Source organism: Manduca sexta, chromosome 9, assembly GCF_014839805.1.
Source record: "Manduca sexta isolate Smith_Timp_Sample1 chromosome 9, JHU_Msex_v1.0, whole genome shotgun sequence".
In the NCBI taxonomy this organism is placed as follows: Eukaryota; Metazoa; Arthropoda; class Insecta; order Lepidoptera; family Sphingidae; genus Manduca; species Manduca sexta.
The window spans coordinates 4106418-4125488 of record NC_051123.1 but is presented as its reverse complement, the minus strand read 5'-3'; the positions used below and the strand labels follow the sequence as shown (position 1 = coordinate 4125488).

Genomic DNA, 19071 nt, shown 5'->3' with positions numbered 1-19071 from the left:
CCGCCCATTCGGCCGTCGAACCAGCTTTATGCGTAGTGCGTGGCATGCGTAATGAGTGAGAAGCGGCATATGTACTAACAAACGTCGCGTCCCACAAAAGACAACGACATTTCTGCCACGGGATTATAGTCAGCCAGCCCATCAGGCCGCTTGCCATCGGAGCGACTCAAACCAGGAGATTTCATAATACACGGCAAGCCGGCTGACACCAGGGCACGACGAATGGTAACATTTAGCATTTGGTGTCGCAATAAAAAAAATTGTACAACTTAGTTTCTTTTTTTTGTTCCCAAAACTTATAATTTAAAGTTACATATTCTGCCAGTTTTCGTCATATTTAATGCATATTTGCATCTCTAGTGATTGCTAACTAGGGCCCATCTATTTAAATTTTACATTTACAAGGCCATTAAGTATGTATATTAAATATGGATTCCGAGTACATTCAATCCTTTAGATAATAAATTTTTCATTCATTACCTTAGATAAGAAATTTATCGAATATCTTTTGATCCTACTGATAACTGAATCTGTCTGATATCTTCATACTAACATAATTCAATTGTTACTACTGTTAGTAAACTTAAGATTCTATGATCCAATACTAACTATAATAAATAATATTGTTATAGGTTAACCATATTTGTTTTATAATCATCATCATCATCTCAGCCACAGGAAGTCCACTGCTGAACATAGGCCTCCCCCAAGGATCTCCACGTCGACCTGTTGGAAGCGGCCTGCATCCAGCGACTTCCTGCGACCCTAGCCAGGTCGTCCGTCCACCTTGTAGGCGGGCGTCCGACATTCCTCTGGCCTGTACGTGGCCTCCACTCTAGAACCTTTCGACCCCAACGGCCATCGGTTCTTTGAGCTATATGCCCGTCCCACTGCCACTTCAACTTGCTAAACCTATGGGCTATGTCGGTAACCTTTGTTCTCCTACAGATCTCCTCATTTACTGATTCGATCCCGTAGGGAAATATCGAGCATAGCCCTCTCCATAGCTCGTTGAGTGACCTTGAGCCTCCTAATGAGGCCCACAGTGAGAGGCCACGTCTCGGTGCCGTATGTTATCACTGGTAACAGACAACTATCGAAGACTTTCGATTTAAGGCACTGAGGTATTTTGGACGAGAAGACGTTGCGAAGTTTCCCGAACCCTGCCCAACCGACTTGGATTCGACGATTGACCTCTCTCTCGAAGTTGGACCTGCCTAGCCGGACCACTTGTCCTAAATAGACATATTCGTCTACAACTTCGAGAGTCGAGCCCCCAACTCCGATGGGGGTGGGCACAACATGGACATTCGACATGATCTTCGTTTTGTCCATGTTCATTTTAAGACTCACCTGTTGGGAGACTCGATTAAGGTCTTCGAGCATAGTGCTAAGGTCTTCCAGCGATTCTGCCAAGACTACAATATCGTCGGCAAATCGAAAGTGAGTGATATACTCGCCGTTGATGTTGATGCCGAATCCTTTCCACTGCAAGAGTTTGAAGGCGTTTTTCAGCGCGGCAGTGAACAGTTTCGGAGATATAACATCTCCCTGTCTCACGCCTCTCTGTAGTGGAATAGCCTTCGTGCTCTCGAAAACAACTTATAGACATGGCTCATGAGCGAGATGGGCCTGTAGTTCTTCAGCAAAGTGTTATCACCTTTTTTGAAGGACAGTACCACCACGCTCCTATTCCATGCTTCTGGCGTTGAATCCTCGAGGAGAACGGAATTGAAGAGCGTCTGAAGGACTTTCAGTATCGGCGTTCCGCCCGCTTTCAGAAGCTCTGAAGTGATTCCGTCCTCACCCGGCGCCTTGTTGTTCTTAAGTTGCTTCAGGGCCATCTCAATCTCACACAGGCTGATGTCCGGGATATCATCGCTAAAGTGTCGGATCAACTCGGCTCTCGGGTCTCCAGCCGAGCTAGCAGTAGGTTTGGCAACCGAGGTGTAAAGCGGTCCGTAGAACCTCTCGATCTCCCTTAATACCTCTGCCCTCGTCAATACCATGCGGCCGGCGTCCGTCTTCAGCCTAGACAACTGGCTTTGCCCAATAGACAAGTCTCTTGCAAACACTTTGGAGCCTCCGTTCCGCTCAATTGTCTCTTTAATGCTCACAGTATTGTGAGCACAGACATCGTGTCGCAAGGACTTCCAGATCCGTCTATTGAGCTGCCGATATGCTTCGGCGTCATCGGAAGACTACAGCGCCATAGATCGACGTTCGGCCATGAGGTTAAGAGTGTGGATCGAGAGTCTTTGTGGTCTATCTCTACGGCGAGGTCTAAAATACTTAGATCCCACCGTATGGACAGCTTCTACCAAACTGCTGTTTAGCTCGTCCACTGTAAGGTTTTCTTTTAGGCAATCAAAGCGATTTGTCAGCTCAACTTGAAAGCTTTCGGGGTTTTGGACATGGACGTGAGTAGGTCGGAGCGTAGACTTCATCAAGCGACGCCTTTCTAATTGGACGTTGATATTCAATGAGCCTCTAACCATTCGGTGATCACTGCCGGTTTTCACCCTGTTGATCACAGAGACATCACTGAACATCCGTCTATTCGTCGACAAGATGAAATCTATCTCGTTTCTCGTAGAACCGTCAGGACTCCGCCAGGTCCATTTCCTGTGAGGCGGCTTCTGGAAAAAAGAGTTCATCGCAAAGAGTCCCTCTTTTTCCAGAAAGTCGGCCAGCCTCTGACCCCTGAGGTTCCGTTGCCCATGTCCAAATTGCCCCACTTTCAACTCTGCATCGCTTCTCATGCCTAACTTTGCGTTGAAGTCCCCCATAACAACATTGAAGTAGGTTTTGGAAGTATGTAAGGCCCGACTTATGTCCTCATAGATCTCCTCTACTTCTTCATCTGGGTGTGTCGAGGTCGGCGCGTATACCTGTATGACCTTCAACGAATATCGTTTTGATATTCTGAGTATAAGGTACACTACCCTGCTCGACACACTTTCGATGGATACGATGTTGTTGATGAGAGACCTGTGGACGAGAAATTCGACACCTCCTCGGGACTGTTGGTCTTCCCCCCGGTAGAAGAGCAGGTTTCCGGACTTCAGGGTTATCGTATCCTCCCCGATTCTTCGGACTTCCAATAACCCCATAATGTCCTAGTGAAACCCACTCAATTCTTCTTCCAGTTCGACAATCTTCTCGTCTGTCTTCAAAGTGCGAATGTTGTGTGTTACCAGATCCAGTCGTCGTCGAGGATGGTAGCGGGGTCCAACCCGGGGATTCTTCGCACCCCCTGCCCCGCCATTACCGTGGCCGCTACCGGAGCCAAGAATAGCAGGGCTGCCGGGGACTGGGGACCTGGTCGTTTTTTGTGTCGCCATCTTTGGGGGGTATTTGGCAATACTCGCCACGTTTGGCAGGCGGGTTGGCGAGCGCAGGAGGGGACTCACGCTGATGACGCTGCTGCCCATCATCAGCCGGGGAGAGGAAATAGGGTTTATGGGTAGAAAATGTTAAGGGAAATGAAAGTATTGCCTGTAGGAGTGGAAGGAAAAGTTGGTAGTGACTGCAGTAGCTCGGGGGCCGAGGTCGCGTACTCGTAGCACCTATTCTAGGGCGGGCCATGACTACTAGATAGGTGCATCCTTGACCTATCCTACCTAATACCTATACCTGACCTATCCCTGTTTTATAATATTACGTGGTAATTCCAAGTTACTGATAGTAGACCTCTTGTACGCGAGGGGCCGTCTGGGTATGTACCACCACAATGGCTATCCTGTCGCCCACCACCAGTCGATATATGTTTTATTCCGGTTTAAAGGCATTGGACACAGCATAACAACTGGGTTTCACATCATATTTCTTAGGGTGACGAGGGCAGTAGAGTACTACGCAGTATTGTGTAATTCAAAGTATTGTATGATGGAGTTTACTGTCTATGGACGGTCGTATCGCGTACTATCAGACGAGTGGCGTGTTCGTCTCACCCTTCAACTGAATAAATAAAAGAAAAGTTATAAATAACTATAAAATTATATATTTATCATAACAATCAATACATTACATAACAATAAAATTAAGCCTTGTAATATCTGTATGCGACGAAGTCCGGCGAATCAGTGGTTAAGGTCTGCAAAGAAAAAAGAATAATTAAAACATTCTGGGTCGTGTATGGGTATGTATTATAAGATTAAGCAGTGTTTCCCAAAGTATTTTTTGCCATGCCACCCTGCTGTCTAAATAGAAATCCCCAAGCACCTCTTCTTTGCAATGTCAGGACTAGGAAGCCAGGGGGTCCACCAAGTATCCCCACTACTATTCTAAAAATGAGTTTGTTTATTTGTAACGACTTTATTACTCAAACCGGTGACGAAATTTTACAAATATGTTGTCAGGGTTACTGTAGGCGTACCGGCCTTCAGTAAAGTGGGTATAAATTAATAGAAATAAAGTCCACACGTAAAGAGAGTTTACTAGCAAGAAGTAAAAGTGCAATACACACAATAGTAGAAGAAACACTCACTAGAAGAGAGAAGGAGAGAAAAAACGGAGAGCCTAAAGCTAAGCGAGAGAAACAAAAACTATGATCACTAAGTATAGTGATGAGCGTAAGTATCAGCGAATTATATAAAGGATATAGAGCCACGGCGCATGTGTCAGCGGACTGACTACCTGCGGCCGGCCGGGCGCGTCTCGCTTCAACCGTTTCATGACCATGTTCATAGGTTTACAATAGTATTCAGTTTTAATAACTTTATTATTTGTGCGGATAACACCGCCACAGGAAGACACATGGGGTACCAAGATGAAAAAAGTTTCATCTAGAAAAGAGTGCTGTGCTTCAACCGAGTTGCATTTCTAACAACTCCTTTGACAGGACATTATATTTACCATTTTGAGGAGGTCTTCGCTGAATTCTCTAATCACGGCGCCTTTTCCTTCGCTGCCCTTGACAACCTGTGTCACTGTATTACCGTTGACTGTGTACACGCTCTTGATCTGTAAGAAGAGGTAATGAGTGAATGTTTTTAAATATACTCACATAAAAAGCTAAGGATATCTGTATAACAAAGTGAACTATTGCAGAAGTAAATTACAAAGGTGTTAACTTGCAACAAAGTAAATACATAACATGATACGTTGTTCCGTCTCGCGTGCCACGCCCTTTTCTCATTTTCTTCTCTATGGCAATTTTCAATACTGGCGCATTATCTATGGGGTTCACACGCTCTAATTGGCTGAACGCGCATGGCGCGTCATTTTATTTTAATTTTTTGTTGTTCATAAAATGTTAGTCTAGCATATTGTATGTTAAATATAAGTATTTAGGACTAAAGAAACAAGACTACTATTTTCGTAAATACTATCAATTATAACCTAATATAAACTAATAAGTTCATTCGTTTTTTGCGTTCGTTTCTTCTTTGCTAAAAATTGCTTGTTGAAGTTAAATCTGCAAGTTTTCTTGCTCATCGAAACATCACTTGTAAGTTGTAACAACACCTACCGGTTTACCACCCAGGCCTACATCGTCGACCTCCACGCCAGACTCGAACACGACTTCGTTGTTGCCATCACAGGACAGTGATGTATCTGTACTTGTTTCCCTACTTCTTCAACTGGGCGGTGGACTTGAATGTCGCGTATTTCTTAATCACCTCCTCATCAGTGATACCTTGAAAGATTACACATTTCTATATTTCCTATGTGTCTCTGGTATTGCTTATTGGGAAATAGTAGCAATTCTATGTTTAATACTTGTTCAATCAATCAATCTTCTAAATGAAAATTAGCAATCAATCAATATTCTATTTTCTGCTTTCGATATTAAATTATTACATTCGTGTCCGAACGTAACAAAAAAATTGAAAGCCGAAAGATTTAAACTCTCCATTAACTTGATAATATTATTATAGTTTTTTTATTGATTCTTTTTTGATTACCGTAATCAAATTGAATTTCAAATGAAATGAAATAAAAAAATATTTGCATAATTGTGGTTACATAAAAATATTTTAGATCAATAAATAGTGTTACACAGCTTGTCATTGTTCTGAGGTTACACAATCTGTCATTTTTAACTAACAAATAATAGAAGTATATTTTTTATTATTAGAATAGTAAAAAATAGTTGTTCAATTTTAACAATATTGGCTTTAAGTTATTTAGTATTGTAGTATAGATAATAATAATTCATATTATGTTAGTCAAATGTGTATTAGGTATAACAATTTTCTAATAAGTAATATGTCAACGTTGTATATTTATATTAATATTTCTATCATTTAAAAATTCATGTATATTATTATTTTTTAATTCATTTAATGTGGTCTGTTTTAATTTGATAATAAATGTAAGTTTCAATTAGTAAAAAGTAAGTAAATTAATTTTTAATTTTTGTCTTGTCACTCTTTGATGCTTGATTATAATTTGGGCAATTTATTAATTTCAGCATTTAGGTTATTGTATATTTTATATTGAATAAAAGTTAAGTATAATTAAATTTATAATGTAGCCAGCGTAACAATTAATATGACTTAACATCTCATGTCCCAGGATAGTAAGCTTTGTAATTCAAGGTGTCGGATGGTGTTTCTACTGTTTATGGGCGGTCGTATCGATTACCGTCAGGCAAATGGCAAGCTTATTCAAAAAGATGAAAAAAAAAATACATACCCATCCGCCTAAAGAGCTCATCGACGTTCTCCTGCCTGTCGAACGTGTAAATTTTACCTTCGTAAGCCATTGTGTGCTGTTTCTAGACGTCTGTCCACAAATAATCAAATCTGACAATAAGCCTGCCCTTTTATAGTTACTCTTATTTAAAATTGGGGTTTGGTGGGCTTGTTGATAAGATTACGTGTATGACTTGCAATGTTGGAGCTATATTCCGGTTTTGATCCGTGTTAAAGGATATCGCATCCAATGTACAGGGCATTATGGAGGTTAATAATATATGCAAGACAGCATGACGCAGCATTATCGTCATATTCCACATTAATTTGTGTTAAAGAATAACGAACCATATGTACAGAGCGTTATAAGCGGTGATTAAGTTACGTCTCATCGTGTCTGGTGTAAATATAATAGTCTTCAGTATTTGGAAGTTCCTGCTTAACATATCTATGCCGCCCCCGAACATTTCCAGACCAACCTGTTAAAAGCGGTCTGCATCCAGTGGTCTCGTGTGACCTTTACGAGGTTCGCTGTCCATCATGTAGAAGGAAATCCAAAGCTGCGCGACACAGTAGTGAAATCAACAATGGATCAATCTATAGGAATTTCGAAGGTGTGTGAAGTGTACCAATCCGCACTAAGCCAGCGTGGTGGACTAAGGCCTAATCCCTCTCAGTAGTAGAGGAGGCCCGTGCTCAGCAGTGGGCAAGTATATAATACAGGGCTGATATTATTATTATTCTCATGACGGCGTTGTTGCAAACTAATTATGTTATCTAGTAGGTATAATATTTGATATAATAATTATCAACGATACCAGTAAGTAATTATCATCAATGATTTATTAATGACGAATTATTATTAATTTTCGAGTGTCACGCTGACTCAGTCAGTTTAAAAATATAATCTAATCGTGCGACGTGCTTTATTTATGAATGAAACATAGACCTACAAATGTCATGACAGTACAATACAAATTTGAAAAATATTTTAGACTGTTTTAGGGCCTCATTATATATAATAATAATAATATCAGCCCTGTATTATATACTTGCCCACTGCTGAGCACGGGCCTCCTCTACTACTGAGAGGGATTAAGCCTTAGTCCACCACGCTGGCCTAGTGTGGATTAGTAGACTTCACATACCTTCGAAATTCCTATAGAGAGTCTTCTCAGATGTACAGGTTTCCTCACGATGTTTTTCCTTCACCGTTAAATCGAACGATAAATTCACAAAGAATACACACATGATTTTAGAAAAGTCAGAGGTGTGTGCCCTTGGGATTTGAACCTGCGGACATTCGTCTTGCCAGTCCGTTCCACACCCAACTAGGCTATCGCCGCTATTATAGAATTACTAATTAAAATACAGCAGAATACACTGACTGAAAAAAAAAAAATAACTACGGAAATATGCATGGTGTTGATTTTACTACTGTGTCGCGCAGCGTTGGATTTCCTTCTACATGATGGACAGAGGACCTCGTAAAGGTCACACGAGACCACTGGATGCAGACCGCTTTTAACAGGTTGGTCTGGAAATGTTCGGGGGAGGCGTATGTTCAGCAGTGAACTTCCAAATACTGAAGAGAAAGAAGATTATTGTTTTTACACCAGTCACGATGTGACGTAACTTAATCACCGCTTATAATCAATGCCGTGTACATTATGTACGTCATTCTTTGGCAAACGACAAAATTGCTGCGTCATGATGTTTTGCATATAATTTATCTACCTCCATAATGCCCTGTACATTGGATGCAATATCCTTTAACACGGATCAAAACCGGAATATAGCTCCAACATTGCAAGTCATACACGTAATCTTATCAACAAGCCCACCAAACCCCAATTTTAAATAAGAGTAACTATAAAAGGGCAGGCTTATTGTCAGATTTGATTGTATGTGGACAGACGTCTAGAAACAGCACACAATGGCTTACGAAGGTAAAATTTACACGTTCGACAGGCAGGAGAACGTCGATGAGCTCTTTAGGCGTATGGGTATGTATTTTTTTTCTATCTTTTTGAATGGCGAGATAAGCTTGCCATTTGCCTGACGGTAATCGATACGACCGCCCATAAACACTAGAAACACCATTCGACACCTTGAATTACAAAACTTACTATCCTGGGAGTCTGGGACATGAGATGTTAAGTCATATTATGTCCAATTGTTACGCTGGCTACAATGCCAATTTTATTATACTTAACTTTTATTCAGTATCGAAATAAACAATAACCTAAATGCTGAAATTAATAAAGCATCAAAGAGTGACAAGACATAAATTCAAAATGCATAAGTACTTACTTTTTACTAATTAGAACTTACATTTATTAATTAAAACAGACCACATTAAATGAATTTAAAAATAAAATGACACAAATGAATTTTTAAATGATAGAAATATTAATATAAAAATATAATGTTGACAATATTAGAAAATTTGTATAATATACTTTTGACTAACATATGAATTATTATTATCTATACTAAAATAATTAATAACTTAAAGCCATTATTGTTAAAAATTAACAACAATTTTTTACTATTCTAATAATAATAAAAATTTGCTACTACTATTTGCTCGTCAAAAATAACAGATTGTGTAAACTATTTATTGATTTAAAATATTTTTATGTAACCACATTATCGCGAATATATTTTTTTATTTCATTTCATTTCAAAAATTCAATTTGATTACGAAAACGAAAAAAGAATTATTAATAACATTGTGACGTATTACAAATAAAATATAGACGTGGGCGCACGGCCGGGGGTGGAGGGTAGTTGCCATGCGGCAGTCGGACTGGAAGGACGTGCGGCCACGGCTAGTTGGGAACCAAAAGTAGTTTTGTTTACTTACCCCTGTGACAGGTAGACGTCACAAACATCATACTTAATAATATTATCAAGTTAATGGACTGTTTAAATATTTTGTTCGTGGCCGAACGTAATAAAAAATTTAAAGCCGATTGACTGATAATTTTCATATAGAAGATTGATTGATTATTGAACTATTAAACATAGAATTGTTACTATTTCCGATAAAGCAATACCAGAGACACATAGGATATAATATAGAAATGTATAATCTTTCAAGGTGTCACTGATGAGGAGGTGATTAAGAAATACGCGACATACAAGTCCACCGCCCAGTTGAAGAAGGAGGGAAACAAGTACAGATACATCACTAGGTCCAGTGAGGGCAACAACGAAGTCGTGTTCGAGTCTGGCGTGGAGGTCGACGATGTAGGCCTGGGTGGTAAGCCGGTAGGTGTTATTACAACTTACAAGTGATGTTTAGATTAGCAAGAAAACTTGCAGAATTTAACTTCAACAAGCAATTTTTAGCAAAGAAGAAACGAACGTTAGAAACGAAAGAACTTATTAGTCTAAACTTTGCATTGTAATTGATAGTAATTACGAAAATAATAGTCTTGTTTCTTTAGTCATAAATACTTACATTATATGATAGACTATAACATTTTATGAATAACAAAAAATTCAATTAAATTATCAAGAAATAAGATTTAAACAGAAGCGAAGCAATGATGCTATTCTCTATTCCCGATGAAGCGACATGCGCGTTCAGCCAATTAGAGCGTGTCAACTCCACAGATAATGCGCGAGTATTGAAAATTGCCATGGAAAAGAAAATTAGAAAATGGAGTGGCACGCGAGACGGAACAACGTATCATGTTATGTATTTACTTTGTTGCAAGTTAACGCCTTTATAATTTACCTCTGCAAAAGTTCACTTCATTACACAGATAAATATCCTTAGCTTTTCCTGTAAGTCTATTGAAAAACATTCATTCATTACCTCTTCTTACAGATCAAGAGCGTGTACACAGTCAACGGTAATACAGTGACACAGGTTGTCAAGGGCAGCGAAGGGAAAGGCGCCGTAATTAGAGAATTCAGCGAAGACCTCCTCAAAATGGTAAATATAATGTCCTGTCAAAGGAGTAGTTAGAAATGCAATTTGCTTGAGGTGCAGTATTCTTTTCTAGATGAAACTTTTTTCACTTTGTACCCCATGTGTCCTCTTGTGGCGGTGTTATCCGCACAAATAATAAAGTTATTAAAACTGAATACTATTGTAAACCTATGAACATGGGCATGAAACGGTTGAAGCGAGACGCGCCCGGCCGGCCGCAGGTAGTCAGTCAGCTGACACATGCGCCGCGGATCTATATTCTACATATAATTCGCTGATACTTGCGCTCATCACTATAGTTAGTGATCATAGTTCTTGTTACTCTCGCTTAGCTTTAGGCTCTCCGTTTTTTCTCTCCTTCTCTCTTCTAGTGAGTGTTTCTTCTACTGTTGTGTGTATTGCACTTTTACTTCTTGCTAGTGAAAATTTCATCACCGGTTTGAGTAATAAAGTCGTAACAAATAAACAAACTCATTTTTATAATAGTAGTGGGGATACTTCGTGAGCCCCCTGGCTTCCTAGTCCTGACATTGCAAAGAAGAGTTGCTTGGGGATTTCTATTTAGACAGTACGGTGGCATGGAAAAAAATACTTTGGGAAACACTGCTTTAATCTTATAATAGATACCCATACACGACCCAGAGTTTTAATTATTCTTTTTTCTTTGCAGACCTTTACCACTGATTCGCCGGACTTCGTCGCATACAGATATTACAAGGCTTAATTTTATTGTTATGTAATTAATTGATTGTTATGATAAATATATAATTTTATAGTTATTTATAACTTTTCTTTTATTTATTCAGTTGAAGGGTGAGACGAACACGCCACTCGTCTGATAGTACGCGAAACGACCATCCCTAGACAGTAACTACATCATACAATACTTTGAATTACACAATACTGCGTAGTACTCTACTGCCCTCGTCACCCTAAGAAATATGATGTTAAACCTAATACCCAGTAGTTATGCTGTGTCCAATGTCTTTAAACCGGAATAAAACAGTACATCGACTGGTTGTGGGCGGCAGGATAGCCATTGTGGTGGTACATACTACTATCAGTAACTTGGAATAATCACGTAATATTATAAAACAAATATGGTTAACCTATAATAATATTCTTTATTATAGTTAGTATTAGTTCATAGAATCTTAAGTTTACCAACAGCTAGAGACGGCTTTAGGGGGAAGCGAGCCGAGCTACCGCCCGGGGCCTCGTGCTTACAGGGGCCTTGCGTGGTCTTGGAGGACCTTTTCTTATGATCTTATCAACGAAACTTTTCAACATAGAAAAAGTGTTTTTTTTTGCCTGGGGCCTCTCGTCAATTTCCTTCACACTCTCAGTCCGCTTAGATGGTAATCCCACATGATCGGAGAGACATCTTACGCAGGACTAATTTACGTGCTATTCAAGGCACGGGGTATGACACCGCCATCTTTTGACTCTGAATTACTGTTACAATTACTCGTCCTACTCGGAATGCGAACCCATACACCTACGGCATAGTATCGCGTACGTAATCCTACTACGTCGAAGCATTTGATATTACACAATCTAGACTCTACCACAATATGTTAGGTTGACGGTTTTGTCAACGATGATAAGATTTGTTAAGAGTCAGTTCAACTAATGACATATCTTAACTATTATAATATACGTACTAGCTACTACTTATTGACGAAATAAGGCATATATGATATGTCAACCAGTCCTCGTCAAAGTATATGCATTTGCATATTTAAGCCATTGTCATCGCTAATAACATATTTTCTATAAGATATGGTTATGATGCATAATAATTATCGATACATTTTCAATATTTTTGCCAGAAACTATAACTGCCAACATAGCACTCAAGTTCAAATTCTACCACCTCAGCTGATGTGGAGCGATCGTTTTCCACTTATAAAACTATTTTAAATTCTCGATGCTATAATATTACTATTGAACATTTGGAACAATACTTGATTGCTTACGTTTACAAAAATATCAAATAATGTTACAGTACCTATTCTCATATATCAATGGACACTTTACTAATTAATTACAATATGCTGATTGTGAAATAAAAAATGTGTTCTTGAACTGCCGGCCATTCGGCCGCCGAACCAGCTTTATGCGTAGTGCGTGGCAAGTGAGAAGCGGCATATGTACTAACACACGTCGCGTCCCACAAAAGACAACGACCTTTATGCCACGGGATTATAGTTAGCCCATCAGGCCGCTTGCTATCAGGGCGACTCAAACCAGGAGATTTCATAATACAGGGCAAGCCGGCTGACACCAGGCACGACGAATGATGCCATTTAGCACTTGGTGTCGCAATAAAAATTTAGTAAAACTTAGTTTCTTTTTTTTTGTTCCCAAAACTTATCAATTAGAGATGCATATTCTGCCAGTTTTCGTCATATTTAATGCATAGTTGCATCTCTAGTGATTGCTAACTAGGGCCCATCTATTTAAGTTTTATATTTACAAGGCCATTAAGTACATATTAAATATGGCTTCCGAGTACATTCAATCCTTTAGATAATAAATTTTTCATTCATTACCTTAGATAAGAAATTTACCGAATATCTTCTGATCCTACTGATAACTGAATCTGTCTGGTATCGTCATACTAACATAATTCAATTGTTACTACTGTTAGTAAACTTAAGATTCTATGAATCAATACTAATTACAATAAATAATATTGTTATAGGTTACCCATATTTGTTTTATAATATTATGTGGTTATTCCAAGTTACTGATAGTAGATCTCTTGTATGCGAGGGGCCGTCTGAGTATGTACCACCACAATGGCTATCCTGCCGCCCACCACCAGTCGATATATTGTTTTATTCCGGTTTAAAGGCATTGGACATAGCATAACTACTGGGTATTAGGTTTAACATCATATTTCTTAGGGTGACGAGGGCAGTAGAGTACTACGCAGTATTGTGTAATTCAAAGTATTGTATGATGGAGTTTACTGTCTAGGGATGGTGGTATCGCGTACTATCAGACGAGTGGCGTGTTCGTCTCATCCTTCAACTGAATAAATAAAAGAAAAGTTATAAATAATTATAAAATAATATATTTATCATAACAATCAATAAATTACATAACAATAAAATTAAGCCTTGTAGTATCTGTATGCGACGAAGCCCGACGAATCAGAGGATAAGGTCTGCAAAGAAAAAAGAATAATTAAAACATTCTGGGTCGTGTATGGGTATCTATTATAAGATTAAAGCAGTGTTTCCCAAAGTATTTTTTGCCATGCCACCCTGCTGTCTAAATAGAAATCCCCAAGCACCTCTCCTTTGCAATGCCAGGACTAGGAAGCCAGGGGGCTCACGAAGTATCCCCACTACTATTATAAAAATGAGTTTGTTTTTTAGGGAAATTCACAGGGTTTTCTTTGGAACGGAAACCAGCACGTTCGGTACTACAAATTTATTGTCCGATATCACGTTTTGTAACGTATATTAATACAAGGAACAGCGGCACAAGCGACAAGCGTCCCGCGTCAGGTGTAAATCGCGACTGGTGCGTGCGGTCGGCGCGAGTGTCGCCGATGAGCGGGGGACTCGATACCGTTACATCGCCCGCCGCTCATACGAAGCTAGCGGTACATCACACATGTTTTATTAACTATACTATATAATGTAGGTGTAGTAATGATGTAGGTAGGCTACAGTTTATTTGTTACGACTTTATTACTCAAACCGGTGATGAAATTTTTACTAGCAAGAAGTAAAAGTGCAATACACACAACAGTAGAAGAAACACTCACTAGAAGAGAGAAGGAGAGAAAAAATGGAGAGCTTAAAGCTAAGCGAGAGTAACAAAAACTATGATCACTAACTATAGTGATGAGCGTAAGTATCAGCGAATTATATGTAGAATATAGATCCGCGGCGCATGCGTCAGCTGACTGACTACCTGCGGCCGGCCGGGCGCGTCTCGCTTCAAGCGTTTCATGACCATGTTCATAGGTTTACAATAGTATTCAGTTTTAATAACTTTATTATTTGTGCGGATAACACCGCCTCAGGAGGACACATGGGGTACAAAGTGAAAAAAGTTTCATCTAGAAAAGAGTACTGCATCTCAACCAAGTTGCATTTGTAACTACTCCTTTGACAGGACATTACATTTACCATTTTGAGGAGGTCTTCGCTGAATTCTCTAATTACGGCGCCATTTCCTTTGCCGCCGTTGACAACCTGTGTCATTGTGTTACCGTTGACTGTGTACACGCTCTTGATCTGTAAGAAGAGGTAATAAGTGAATGTTTTTAAATATACTTACAAAAAAAGCTAAGAATATCTGTATAATAAAGTGAACTATTGCAGAGGTAAATTACAAAGGTGTTAACTTCCAACAAAGTAAATACATAACATGATACGTCGTTTCGTCTCGCGTGCTACGCCCTTTTCTAATTTTCTTTTCCATAGCCATTTCAATACTGGCACATTATCTACGGGGTTGACACGCTCTAATTGGCTGAAAGCGCATGTCGCGTCATCGGAAATATAGAATTGCATCATTGCATCGCTTTTGTTCAAATCTTATTTCTTGATAATTTATTTAAATTTTTTGTTGTTCATAAAATGTTATAGTCTAGCATATAATATGTTAAATACAAGTATTTATGACTAAAGAAACAAGACTACTATTTTCGTAAATACTATCAATTATAACCTAATATAGACTAATAAGTTCATTCGTTTTTTGCGTTCGTTTCTTCTTTGCTAAAAATTGCTTGTTGAAGTTAAATTCTGCAAGTTGTCTTGCTAATCTAAATATCACTTGTAAGTTGTAACAACACCTACCGGAACACCACCCAGGCCTACATCGTCGACCTCCACGCCAGACTCGAACAGGACTTCGTTGTTGCCATCACAGGACTTAGTGATGTATCTGTACTTGTTTCCCTCCTTCTTCAACTGGGCGGTGGACTTGAATGTCGCGTATTTCTTAATCACCTCCTCATCAGTGACACCTTGAAAGATTACATATTTCTATATATCCTATGTGTCTCAGGTATTGCTTATTGGGAAATAGTAGCAATTCTATGTTTAATACTTGTTCAATCAATCAATCTTCTATATGAAAATTAACAATCAATCAATATTCTATTTTCGGTTTTCAATTTTTTTATTACGTTCGTGGCCGAGCGTAACAAAAAAATTGAAAGCTGAAAATATTTAAACTCTCCATTAACTTGTTAATATTATTATAGTTTTTTTATTGATTCTTTTTTGATTTTCGTAATCAAAATGAATTTAAAATGAAATGAAATAAAAAAATATTTGCGTAAGTGTGGTTATATAAAAATATTTTAGATCAATAAATAGTGTTACACAGCTTGTCATTGTTCTGAGGTTACACAATCTGTCATTTTTGACGAACAAATAATAGAAGTATTTTTTTTATTATTAGAATAGTAAAAAATAGTTGTTCAATTTTAACAATATTGGCTTTAAGTTATTTAGTATTGTAGTATAGATAATAATAATTCATATTATGTTAGTCAAATGTGTATTAGGTATAACAATTTTCTAATAAGTAATATGTCAACGTTGTATATTTATATTAATATTTCTATCATTTAAAAATTCATGTATATTATTATTTTTAAATTCATCTCATGTGGTCTGTTTTAATTAGGTAATAAATGTAAGTTTCAATTAGTAAAAAGTAAGTAAATGTATTTTTAATTTTTGTCTTGTCACTCTTTGATGCTTGATTTAATTTGGGGAATTTATTAATTTCAGCATTTAGGTTATTTTTATTGATATTGGAAAAAAGTTAAGTATAATGTAGCCAGCGTAACAATTGGACATAATATGACTTAACATCTCATGTCCCAGGATAGTAAGCTTTGTAATTCAAGGTGTCGGATGGTGTTTCTACTGTTTATGGGCGGTCGTATCGATTACCATCAGGCGAACGGCAAGCTTATCTCGTCATTCAAAAAGATAAAAAAAATACATACCCATACGCCTAAAGAGCTCATCGACGTTCTCCTGCCTGTCGAACGTGTAAACTTTACCTTCGTAAGCCATTGTGTGCTGTTTTTAGTCGTCTGTCCACAAATTAATCAAATCTGACAACAAGCCTGCCCTTTTATAGTTACTCTTATTTAAAATTGGGGTTTGGTGGGCTTGTTGATAAGATTACCTGTATGACTTGCAATGTTGGACCTATATTCCGGTTTTGATCCGTGTTAAAGGATATTGCATCCAATGTACAGGGCATTATGGAGGTAAACAATATATGCAAGACAGCATGACGCAGCATATTTTGTTAAATTCCAGATTTGTTTGTGTTAAAGAATAACGAACCATATGTACAGAGCGTTATAAGCGGTGATTAAGTTACGTCTCATCGTGACTGGTGTAAATACAATAGTCTTTAGTATTTGAAGTTCCTGCTTAACATATCTACGCCGCCCCCGAACATTTCCAGACCAACCTGTTAAAAGCGGTCTGGATCCAGTGGGCTTCTGTGACCTTTACGAGGTCGTCTGTCCATCATGTAGAAGGAAATCCAACGCTGCGCGACACAGTAGTGAAATCAACACCATGCATATTTTCGTAGTTCATTACTTTTTTTTGCAGTCAGTGTATTCTGCTGTATTTTAATTAGTAACTCTATAATAACGGCGATAGCCTAGTTGGGTGTGGAACGGACTGGCAAGACGAATGTCCGCAGGTTCAAATCCCAAGGGCACACACCTCTGACTTTTCTAAAATCATGTGTGTATTCTTTGTGAATTTATCATTCGCTTTAAGGGTGAAGGAAAAACATCGTGAGGAAACTTTTTTTTTTTTTGGTTTCGCGGAGAAAGTGCCCTATTACTACCGCCCAGCCTTCGTGGGGGGCGACTGAGCGGTTATGCTGGGGTAACCGTGCCTTACGGCCCGGCGTTGAGCCGCCTGGATTTGATGTTGACCTTCGGGCGACCGACGGACCGAGTCCCTAACCCTATATACAACTTAAACCTATGCACGACCATATTACAAACATATTCTACTACTGCCGCCGGTTTTGAAGAAGCAGGTATAAGGGTAATATTTCGCCTTTGTATAAATAGCTGCTTCAGTAGACATACTTTTCGACGAGACAATGATTATTTATCTGTGTCACAAGATAAATTCCTGGGGAATGATGCGAACAAGAACCGCCTCATTAGAATGTTGAAAACAAAATTTGAAGCGGAAAATTTCATGGTCTCACAAGCCACGGAAGATGCGGATACGCTAATCATCAATACCGCAATAAATATTTCACCAGCATTTGATACCGTAATAGTGGTCGGCGAAGATATAGATCTTCTGATTCTTTTCACAGCTCTATGTACGAGATCGAACGTCTACTTTCTCAAACCAGGAAAAGGAAAAATTTCCCAACAAATATATTCCACTGAAAGTATCATAGATAGAACAGCTGCAGATCATATTTTATTTTTGCATGCCTTCAGTGGCTGTGATACCACATGTGCACTCTTTAATCAAGGAAAAATAAAATTCATTAATGTACTCCGAAAAAATCCTGATTTGAACGAGGTTATTGAGGTATTTAAAAATCCGCACGTTGATCCAGAGATCATTGGCTCTTTAGCAACGTTCAGGAGAACGTTTCCTCCTTCAATTATACGGTTACAGTGACGTGAAAAGTAAAATAAAACATGTCTTTAAACGAATATAGATATGCATGCTGCACAAAATCAGCATATAAAAGAAAATTTAATATTGCATCACTACCACCAACAGAAGCAGCAGCACGACAACATTCATTCCGAGCCTATCACCAGGTTCAGCAGTGGTACGGGAATGAAAAAAATGCAGAAGAATGGGGATGGAATAGAAACAAAAATGGACTAATTCCTGTTACGATGCTCCAACCCCCCGCTCCAGAATCGTTATTGAAACTTATTTCCTGCAAGTGTAAAAAAGGATGTCAGAAAGCCTGTCGATACAGAAAAGCTGGATTAAAATGCTCCGTTATATGCGCAAATTGTCCACTACAATTTGCGCATATAACGGATATATAGTTGTAATAATTCGCCAATTCCATCATATAATTCTGATGAAGAGGAAGAAACGGTGACTAATTTTGAAAAAGCTTTCGATGAAAATGAAAATGAAGAGACGTGTGATCAATCTGATAGTCACATCGCAGAGGATGCGGACGAAATTTCGGTCCTAGATGTTTCGATCCATGCTCAGGACGAAGTCGTATCACCTGGTCCATCAGGAACAGCAAAGCGAAGGAGATTGTGCTAAATTTCGAAATAAAATTTATCACAAGTGGATTAGGCCTACAGGGGAAAACATAGTACAAAAAAGGCGCTACTTACTCTACCTCCAGGTGGTGTGGAAATGAGTTTTTTTTTTAAAAGGTCTATTGAAATGTACTTTGTGGCGCTCGTACGCCAAAAACTATTGATTTTATGAAAAAAAATATAAATACATAAATTGTAGA

The 19071-nt window shown here is 38.6% G+C and overlaps 2 protein-coding genes and 1 pseudogene across 3 annotated transcripts; 1 reads left to right on the top strand and 2 right to left on the bottom strand.

Annotated features, from left to right (window-relative positions):
- Positions 1-668: 668 nt before the first annotated feature.
- Positions 669-3344, bottom strand: LOC115449819 (annotated as a pseudogene).
- A 636-nt stretch (positions 3345-3980) lies between these two features.
- Positions 3981-17055, bottom strand: LOC115449816 (fatty acid-binding protein 1-like). Of its 2 annotated transcripts, none has more exons than XM_037436758.1 (4): positions 16580-16685; positions 15414-15583; positions 4858-4965; positions 3981-4096 (listed from the first exon to the last, which is right to left on the bottom strand). In XM_037436758.1, the coding sequence occupies exons 1-4, from the start codon at positions 16647-16649 to the stop codon at positions 4043-4045; spliced, it is 402 nt and encodes a 133-aa protein (XP_037292655.1). In that variant the 5' UTR covers positions 16650-16685; the 3' UTR covers positions 3981-4042. The 2 variants fall into 2 exon arrangements, with proteins under 2 accessions (XP_037292655.1, XP_030033569.1); XM_030177709.2 differs by lacking the exons at positions 3981-4096; positions 4858-4965 and adding exons at positions 13650-13762; positions 14739-14846 and having other exon boundaries at positions 16580-17055.
- On the top strand, positions 8560-11370 carry LOC115449813 (fatty acid-binding protein 1-like). Its single transcript, XM_030177706.1, has 4 exons — positions 8560-8647; positions 9748-9917; positions 10483-10590; positions 11258-11370. Exons 1-4 carry the CDS (start codon positions 8578-8580, stop codon positions 11309-11311), a joined length of 402 nt encoding a protein of 133 aa, XP_030033566.1. The 5' UTR covers positions 8560-8577; the 3' UTR covers positions 11312-11370.
- Positions 17056-19071: the final 2016 nt, after the last annotated feature.

Bases quoted from the DNA above. Each gene is read 5' to 3' on its own strand.
- LOC115449813 (XM_030177706.1), top strand. From the start codon at position 8,578: ATGGCTTACGAAGGTAAAATTTACACGTTCGACAGGCAGGAGAACGTC. The intron at 8,648-9,747 runs GTATGTATTTTT...TAATCTTTCAAG, and splicing joins TGAGCTCTTTAGGCGTATGG to GTGTCACTGATGAGGAGGTG. The intron at 10,591-11,257 runs GTAAATATAATG...TTTTCTTTGCAG, and splicing joins GCGAAGACCTCCTCAAAATG to ACCTTTACCACTGATTCGCC.
- LOC115449816 (XM_030177709.2), bottom strand. From the start codon at position 16,649: ATGGCTTACGAAGGTAAAGTTTACACGTTCGACAGGCAGGAGAACGTC. The intron at 15,584-16,579 runs GTATGTATTTTT...TAATCTTTCAAG, and splicing joins TGAGCTCTTTAGGCGTATGG to GTGTCACTGATGAGGAGGTG. The intron at 14,847-15,413 runs GTAGGTGTTGTT...CTCTTCTTACAG, and splicing joins TAGGCCTGGGTGGTGTTCCG to ATCAAGAGCGTGTACACAGT.